This window comes from Lygodium microphyllum, chromosome 24 (genome assembly GCF_053477565.2).
Source record: "Lygodium microphyllum isolate KBCC chromosome 24, Lygodium_microphyllum_v1.1.10, whole genome shotgun sequence".
In the NCBI taxonomy this organism is placed as follows: domain Eukaryota; kingdom Viridiplantae; phylum Streptophyta; class Polypodiopsida; order Schizaeales; family Lygodiaceae; genus Lygodium; species Lygodium microphyllum.
This window is the reverse complement of record NC_141158.1, coordinates 70,817,392-70,825,909: the sequence shown is the minus strand read 5'-3', so window position 1 is coordinate 70,825,909 and position 8,518 is coordinate 70,817,392. Positions and strand designations below refer to the sequence as shown.

Here is an 8,518-nt window from a genome sequence, read left to right as displayed (position 1 = left end):
GAAAGCCCACCCATCGAGATAGGTCTGTAGTGGACTAAGTAATTGTGTGTGTGCATGCACACGCGTGCATGGGTGGAAAAAGTGAAGCATGTGAGGCTGAACCTACAATACATTTTCCATTAGGAAAGTTTAACTTCTGTATGAAGCTCTTTGCCTGTGTAGCAGGGGGCCAATGGGGGAGTGCACGTGTGAACAGAGGCTATGCATACATACATAGATATAATATATAGGAAATGCTTACAAAACAATATTGCGCGCTCAAATGTATGAATATGCAAGGCCATGTGTTGAGGTGCCACTTGTGTGTCCACGTGGCGAGGGAGGCACAAAGAAACTTGTTGCTGTTTCCTTTCTTTTCTTTTCTTTTTTTGGTCTTTGCTCGAGTGTGTCCAGTGTGAGAGCCACAGACAGACACACAGAGAGGGAGAGAGAGAGAGAGCGGTTTTTGTGTGCGCTCGCAGGGGAGCAAAAACAAGGTATGTGGAAGAAGATCACAACAGCCATTCGCTCTGCATCTGCAAGAAACCCACATGGCCAGCGATCCTCCCCTTCCTACCTCTCATCATCCAGGTACGGCCTCTTCCCTTCCCCCACCTCTGTTTCTGCCCACATTCACTAATCATTGACACAGGATTATAGACCTTTCAATCAACCCACATTCACTAACCATTGTTACAGGATTATACATCTTTCAATCAATCCACATTCAATAAGCCATTGAAACAGGATCATACATCTTTCAATCAAACCACAGATAACCTTTGGCTTGAACTCTAGTATGGCCCTCTCCAATCAGACCATTTGACATTAGGATTCATTTGTATTTATCATTTATTTCTGCGTTGATTGAGATATGGAAGTACATTCAGTCTCGCTTATGTGTGGATTGAATCAAGAAAGTAGAATTCTTTCAACTATCCGGCTGATCAAGTTCTGGATTTGGCTTTTGAATGCCACGACATTTGTGTTCCATTTGACATGAGGATTCGGGGGCGGGGGGACTTTGCTGTTGCCATCTCAGGCGTAGAGTATCTGCATGGCTGTGCATTGTGTCTTTTCCCCCCCTTTTATGATAACCTCTTGATCTTTAGTTCTTAGCCAAGACCAAGCCTCCAGTAGTGATCAATGTGAAAGGCAGAAAGGAAAATGGAGAAATCATTGATCCTGACTTCAATCATTTGAAACTAAGGAAAGGTCTCTTTGCCTCCCAACTATGCCATTCTTTTTCTCTTCGTGAAGGTTGAATCGATGAACATATACAACTGGCCATATGGACTACACATCGAATGCACTTACCTACATTTAGTTTCCTTTCAGTTCTGACATGATACTCAAGGCATGGACTTAATGTATATGGACTTAATGTATATTGATTTGTCGCATAGGCCAAATTGGCCTCCAGTAGACATGTGAGGTTTTCTACATTGATGTGCAGAGGTCACTGTTGCACCCGCGATGCACTTACACTCACTCAATATCCAGGCACCTAGTGCACAAAAAGATTCGAGGAGTTGTGTTTGCATTAACCAGTATAATGTGTCAAGACAGGGATAGGCTTTGTTACTTTGTCACCTGAACCCACTTATTACGTGCTGTGTAAACATTTTGTGAATGACTACTCTCACTGTAGGCCCTGCATGTTACTAAGGAAGTATATTTTCGGAGCTGGTAGCCGGATGCATATGAATTTCCCTAAATGGCTTGAAGTTTGTCAATCACTGCACTTTGTTCTCTTACTAGAAACTTTGATGTTTAGACCTAGTATCCCACCTTCCTAAGGAGCAAACCATACTAAGAACTTGTATCAAATGATGCTTTTTTTAAAGTGGTCCATATCGAGTGCGATGTGCCTAATTATTGCCATTGGTGCAGGAGATACCCCCATCAAGGCTGATCATGAAAACATTCTTGACAATGTTAATACTCAGAGGACTCATTCTCACATAAGAGCATGGGAGGAGAATGAGAAGGCCAAGTCCTATAACAAGTAAGGTTCAATTCAGCTTTCAAATGTCCTGTACCATCTAAGGTGATTGGTTCAAAAATATAATACTGCCCCGTGATTCAGGTACAACAGAAAGCTTGCAAAGATCAATGCATGGGAGAACTCAAAGAAAGCATCCATTGAAGCCAACCTTAAGAAGGTTGAAGTAAGTTTGGCTGAGGTTTTACCTGACCTATTATAAGATAAGAGACATTTCTTTTAGCACGTGGAACATTCCTATTGCATTCTCGGATCTCGGGAGTTTAATATGAAAAATGATTTGTTGACTAGGTTTTAATAAACCTTCTAAATAGGGTGGTAATGGCTGCTTTTCTTTGTCATTTTATAGTGATTTTATATCTATCCTTCCCATTGATGTCTGTCATGTGCATAGAACCCACTTAGACTATGAAAAATGTGATCATCACTATTCATCAAAGATGGAGGGAACTACCATATGCAGGAAAATCTTGGAAAAGAAAGGGCTTCTCGTGTGGAGAAGATGAACAATAAAGTGGCTGCTGTCCACAAGAAAGCTGAAGAGAAGCGTGCAATGGCTGAGGCTAAGAAGGGGGAAGAGCTTGTGAAGCTAGATGAGTTGGCTTCAAAATACAGATCTTCAAGAAAGGCCCCGAAAAAGTGCCTGTGTTTTGGAGCTTAGTGAACTTCAAAATCCTGTGTTTTGAATGCTTTCATTGATCTATACTTGGAACATGAATCTCTCCATGAATCATGAGCTATTTTACTCATCAATTTCCAAGTTGATATTAAATGGTCGATCTTTCTTCCTTCAAAGGTGGAACAAGACTTGCAAAATATGATGCACCTCATGTATTTCATGAAACTGTTCCTCACCAGTATTAATTGGGAAATTTGGGCAAATTTTGATGGCAAATGTGGGATTTTTTGCCAAATTTAGAGAGTGCTATATTGGGAAACATGAGGGATACTTTGAATAAACAAGTTTGCAATTATGAAAAATAATAAACTTTCATAGAGAATGTCAGAAAACACATGGTCAGATGCATTAGCACCCTTGTTGTGCCCTCTTGATGATCCCCTTCATTTGTTCCAGTGGTTTTGGAGCTTGATAGTTTTTAAAGAGTTTTTGCTTATGTAGTAGGATGTTCTGATAGCTTGATGACTTTGTGTGAGTTGTTACCATTCTGTTTGGTTGGCCTGATGGCCTGATGTGAATATTTTCCTATATTGATATACACTTACTTATGGGGGAAGAAAAAAAGAAATCAGATATACTGCCTTTGCAGCTGGTGAAAGAGATCATTTAATTGAAAATGGTGAATTGAAACTCGCTTGAACGGTGATTTGTAGCTTGCTTGAAGGATGGTGGAATGAATCTCCCAATAGAGAATCAAAGTTGCTCAGCTGATTGCTGAAACAATGGTGTAACAGAACAGGGGTTCACTCATCCCTTGGGATAAAAGGAGTGACCTCAATTTATTTTCACCGATTCCTCTTGTTTGCTCAATCAAACCTATCTATGTACATGAGACCAGCTATAAGTTGGGGCAAGTCAATAACCACCACCATACTAACGACCAGCTATGCTTTGGGTACAATCTTTCACAATCAACATGTGCTTAGGAAGCTCAACAACAACTCCAAAGTGGAAAGGTAAGCGAATAATCCATGTTGGAGCAGACCAATGAGCATATGATTGGGTCCCCACCACAAAATCGATGCCTTTGGTTAAAACATGCTTTGACAAACTGGCTCCCACTTTTAATCGGTAGTTATCCTGTTGATGAATTATAGCCAACACTGCTTTTAAATCACTGATAACCTCCTCCCATTCCACAACAATGAGATGTCCTGGTTGTTTTTTTGACTTCTTTCCAGTTCTCAGTTCCTTTTCCTGATCCTGGATCACCCGGACTCTCCTCCAACCTCTCCATGCTACTTTGTTTTTGTTTTGTGATTACTTTGCTTGCTGAATAGTAAATTACATGGTGTTTGTTAGATGAACCTCCATCTGACTCTGGCTTACATCCAAATGAATTTGTCAAAGAAACCAGTCCTGAGACTATTTAAACATTGAATATAAAGATGGATTGTGTTGTGGAAACTTGATCCTAATGTTATCCTTCAAAATGATGTCACAAACCAGTCTTAAACATACCGGATTTTTTATTTTCCTCAGCCCAATCCTTTGCTGCTCTTAGCAATGCTCTCTCAAACAACACGATACCAACTCTATCAAAGAGAGTCCTCACATTAAACCCTAGACAGCAGAGAGGAATTTAAAGATGATTTTGATATTACCCCATATTTGCTTGATGTGTTTGACATATATCAGAAGTTCAGATTTGCAATTTGCCTTTCTCTACTGTGTACGATCGAGATAATTGTGAAGATCTCCAAGGACAATTAACAATAAAAAATAGGCCAAAGTGATGCAATCCCACAACAGGTTTTCCTTCTGCTTTGCATAACATAACAATGTGGACAAGTTTACAAGCACAGGATTTTCCCTTACCAGACTTCGAACTGACCTCAAAATACTCTGCCTCTAATTCTGCAGCTACGTGTTCAGCATGTGTGGATGCTACTACATGGAACATGTCTGACTGCAAAGGTGGGACTTTTAAGTAGAAGTACCATTGTGATGGCTATGCGATAAAAAACTACTGTATTACATATATTTGTTAATCGTAACAGAGACAGAGTTGTGACCTTACAGCCTGCTAAGAAAACACAAAGGTCTTGGTTGTGTGGGTTTTCCTTTCTTACTTCTGCAACCCACTGCAAAAAACTTGAGACCATTATAGTCCTGAGCATTTTTTAGCCACTTGAACACGTGAGTCAGTATTGGTACCAGCTACAGTACCTGTTTTGCATGGGCAAGTGTCTCAGGAACACCCAGATCAAATGAAGCAATGCATGCTTGCGCACCTCTATAATACGCCTTTGACAAAGATCGGTAACGCTCCTGTCCAGCAGTGTCCCAACTGGAAAATTGAAATACACGTTTCAATCTTCACCAAGTAGGATGGCATTCGATTGAAAATAGATTTTTGCAGACATGAACATGAAGCCTGATGAAGTGGAGGATGATGAACCAGTAAACATTTCTGAGTACAGAGGATATATATAGAACTGTGATTAGTTCATTATTCTCATCTAAAACCAGGCCCTGTAGTAGTAGGTTTTCAATGTTACTTTCAAGATTCAAAACGGCTATGTTGCAGAGCTTACATATGCAGTGTGAATTCATAGTCTCCATATATATATTTCTCCCAGTAGAAATCGACACCAATTGTGGGCTGCAAATCAAGTTGTTCAGATCCTGGTAATGTGGAGATTCTACTTGAAATGACAAGTTCGTGTGTCAGGAAAGCTACCTGATAGTTATCTTCGTATGTGTCATTTTTAAGTCGCAGAATGAGACAAGTTTTCCCAACACAAGGATCGCCAACAAGCACGACCTTTTCACAGAGCTCCAAGTTTTTCCTGCAACCAGAAAACTTTGAATTCTTATCTAATAGCATCGTCAAAATAAAGCAAACTGATGTAGAGCAGAAGCTTTATAATCAAAGTTGCAAAAAAGAGAACAATTTCTTGCCAACTGCACAATCAAGTCTCCTACTATTATTCAAAGGGATAAGTCCTCTGATGTAGAATAGAAAACAAGGTGCATGCTGTCACTTTTAATGCCTTCTGTCACCATCTGATACTGTGTGTCATCTTGGATCCTGTGACTTTTTCTAGGATCTTGCCTTTGTTATTTCCCACTGCCTGCCCTTGTCCCTTGCTGTTATCTTTCCCCCAGTCTCTTTCAAATCCTTTAAACAGCTCCTTTCCTTTCCCTCGGTGTTACTCAGCTGAATTTTCACAGGACCCCACACTAATTGACGGAGTCATTGCTTGGAAAGCTTCATTCCCACTGGTTCTACTCAGATTTCTGACACTTTTGTCCATCTCTTGATTTCATATGTGCACTTGGCCTCTCAAGGTTGAGCACTTTAAAACTTTAGCATTTTCATTCCCTCTACCACCGTCTTCAAATTCTGATTTGCTAAGTTCCCTATTTAAAGTCTAGACTCAGGTGGCTGTTACATCGGGTTTCCAAGGCCACAGTCTAGAACCTGTTTCTTTCTTACTCTTATTCTCTCCATTGTCGTTGACATGGAGGAAATTATGTTGTTAATGGAGAAAATGTTGGAGAACAGGAACCCTCTTATAACAATATGTTGTGTGATTATGTCCTACCAATGAATGATATCAGTGAGTCAATGAGGGATATTGGAGCTTTGTTCCTAAAGTGTTTTAAGGCCTTTGGACGGTTACCTTGGGCCTATCACCATAGGCAGCCCTAGCTTGGTTGTCTCTTCTCCTTTTGCTTTGGGTAAGTTGCTTCTCTAATCAGCACCCTCACCTATGCTGCCATTGTATCCTATGAAAAAAGGATGAGCAATGGGCATGCAGACGAATCCCAAAATCTATCACAGGAAGCTGCATTTTCATCAAAGTTCCATAAGGAGTATAATCACATGATCATCTCCAAAGTCAGCCCATGGGTTGAGAAATGTGTTCCTTAGAACATCCACAAGAAACTAAAGCTAGGTGGCTATCTCAAGCCATGAGAGAAATATAACGTCTCCTCCACTTAGAATGGTGCATGTTAAGTTTATCACTTCAGGAATGTTAGCATGTATACCCTCACACCATACTGAAACACACACCCACACCCCAAACAAATCGTGATCAATTGTCCTTGAACTGCCTTTCATAGTAAAATTAGCTGTGCTTGGTCCCATACCTTGTGTCCAAAGTTTAATGACCTGACACTAATATTCTAAACATGCCATAACTGTTTCTTGGAGTCCTCGATTGAAGGTCTGATTGGCTCTCTCCTGAGATGCAAAATTTTAGAGATAATTGCCTGCATCTAAGACGAGGAAGGGATCCGAATGGGTGGCTTATGTACTAGTGTGGACTTCGTATGAATGGATTCCTGTAATTTCCATGTACACTCTGAGGCTGGCATGTTGCAGAGTGAAATGTATGCACATACCTGGCATAGGAGGGGTGAGCTGCTGTGAAATCCTCTACACATTTGCGCAATCCTTCTTGGCCCCCTTTATGCTTTGTCAGGTCGATCCTGGTTTTGCATGATGGCAAAGTCCCAAGAGACCCCAAAAAACAAACAAACAAACAAACAAGCTTCAAGCAATGATCACGGTAGTAGTCGCACAGAAGCAGGTAATTACTATATTAATGAAAGGATCCCACAACCACAAAAAGTTTTTGACATTTGCCCATGTGGGAAAAGGGGCACTTTTCCTTTGTTTCCCCTAAGGTGTTCAATATCCCGAGCTTCCACTCAGGAGAGGCACCACAGACCTAGCTGGCTCCTGAGTGCACCACAGACCTAGCTGGCCAGGAGCCCCCTGCCCCTAACCGTACCTAGTTAGGTATGCAGTGCCTGCCGGGGACTCCCAGCCAACCTAATCTAGCTAGGAATGCGGTGCCTCCCGAGCAGGAGCAGAAGCCTATGATGTTTTCGTTTTCACAATGTGGGAACTATAGTGGGAATTTGTCTAAAATATATTGTGAACGATATCATAGTTAATCTTCTTTGACATGATAACCACCATAGTGGTAGCACAGAAGCACCTATATGCTGTACTAATGAATTCATGAAAACTTAACGCAATGATCATCATAGTAGTAGCACAGAAGCACTACTACTGTGCTAAAGAAGGGATCCTGCAATGAATTCAGGTTGAATTTGCTTGCCATTACCAGTATAAATGCGAGTGATATGGTGTGTGTGCGCGTGAGAGAGAGAGAGAGAGAGAGAGAGAGAGCTGTACCTTCCTCTTCCAGGCTCGACATAGCGGGATTCCAGAGACGTTGCAGACTTCCTGGTGGGGTTCGCTCTGGGCACCATGGTGGACACGCGCTGCTGGGTGGTGGGTCTCTGCTTGACGTAAAGCAGCGCTTCATTACTATGCCCCCAACGCGACGTTTCAGCAGTCGTCACTAGACCGACGTCTGATGTAAAACGAATTGCCAAAAATGTAAACTTTCTCATTAATATAACACATGTTTGCGAGAGAATATGAAACATTAACCTTATAAATTGGTTTTTTTTATTACTCCAATTTTGAAAAACTATGAGGAAACCTTTCTATTATGCTTGGTTTTTTTTCTCAGCTACAAAGGTGTAGCCTTTGTTTGCGCATGAGTAAAAGCAAGTCCTCATTCTCACTTATTATTATTATTATTTTACTGCTATATTATTTTAGCTATAGATTCGAAAAGCCCCGAACTTTCAGAAAGCTTCCCGAACCTATTCTCTTTTTCAAACCTCCATTTTTCAATCAAAACCCCTTTGGCTCTTCTTTTTCTCACTTGCAATATCTTATTTTCTCTTCTCCTTCCCTTTTTTCATTAAAGCCTTCCTCCTCCCTCACCTCTTTTTTTTAAATTGAAACCCATTTCCCTCTCTCTCACTTATGATCTCTCTTTCTTTTTCCCATCCTTTTTTTAATTAAATTCTTCTCCCCT

The 8,518-nt window shown here is 40.9% G+C and overlaps 2 protein-coding genes across 8 annotated transcripts; one reads left to right on the top strand and one right to left on the bottom strand.

Moving 5' to 3' along the window:
* The first annotated feature begins 384 nt into the window (after positions 1-384).
* Positions 385-3,447, top strand: LOC148015226 (remorin-like). Of its 3 annotated transcripts, none has more exons than XM_087665546.1 (4): positions 385-570; positions 1,873-1,987; positions 2,069-2,150; positions 3,317-3,447. In XM_087665546.1, the coding sequence occupies exons 1-4, from the start codon at positions 531-533 to the stop codon at positions 3,323-3,325; spliced, it is 246 nt and encodes an 81-aa protein (XP_087521672.1). In that variant the 5' UTR covers positions 385-530; the 3' UTR covers positions 3,326-3,447. The 3 variants fall into 3 exon arrangements, with proteins under 3 accessions (XP_087521672.1, XP_087521671.1, XP_087521670.1); XM_087665545.1 differs by lacking the exon at positions 3,317-3,447 and adding an exon at positions 2,448-3,032 and having other exon boundaries at positions 2,069-2,144; XM_087665544.1 differs by lacking the exon at positions 3,317-3,447 and adding an exon at positions 2,448-3,032.
* A 330-nt stretch (positions 3,448-3,777) lies between these two features.
* LOC148015225 (uncharacterized) lies at positions 3,778-7,999 on the bottom strand. 5 transcript variants are annotated; one of them, XM_087665539.1, is made up of 9 exons: positions 7,822-7,999; positions 7,020-7,106; positions 5,347-5,455; positions 5,201-5,268; positions 4,833-4,953; positions 4,679-4,747; positions 4,482-4,572; positions 4,125-4,226; positions 3,778-3,935 (listed from the first exon to the last, which is right to left on the bottom strand). In XM_087665539.1, exons 1-9 carry the CDS (start codon positions 7,896-7,898, stop codon positions 3,778-3,780), a joined length of 882 nt encoding a protein of 293 aa, XP_087521665.1. In that variant the 5' UTR covers positions 7,899-7,999. The 5 variants fall into 5 exon arrangements, with proteins under 5 accessions (XP_087521665.1, XP_087521669.1, XP_087521668.1 ...); XM_087665543.1 differs by lacking the exon at positions 7,822-7,999 and adding an exon at positions 6,293-6,457 and having other exon boundaries at positions 7,020-7,737; XM_087665542.1 differs by lacking the exon at positions 4,125-4,226.
* Between the last annotated feature and the right edge of the window lie 519 nt (positions 8,000-8,518).

Bases quoted from the DNA above. Each gene is read 5' to 3' on its own strand.
- LOC148015226 (XM_087665544.1), top strand. From the start codon at position 531: ATGGCCAGCGATCCTCCCCTTCCTACCTCTCATCATCCAG. The intron at 1,988-2,068 runs GTAAGGTTCAAT...CCCGTGATTCAG, and splicing joins AAGGCCAAGTCCTATAACAA to GTACAACAGAAAGCTTGCAA. The intron at 2,151-2,447 runs GTAAGTTTGGCT...TACCATATGCAG, and splicing joins CCAACCTTAAGAAGGTTGAA to GAAAATCTTGGAAAAGAAAG.
- LOC148015225 (XM_087665539.1), bottom strand. From the start codon at position 7,898: ATGGTGCCCAGAGCGAACCCCACCAGGAAGTCTGCAACGTCTCTGGAA. The intron at 4,748-4,832 runs GTACTGTAGCTG...AGTTTTTTGCAG, and splicing joins CACTTGCCCATGCAAAACAG to TGGGTTGCAGAAGTAAGAAA. The intron at 4,227-4,481 runs GTAAGGGAAAAT...TCTGCTGTCTAG, and splicing joins TGAGGTCAGTTCGAAGTCTG to GGTTTAATGTGAGGACTCTC.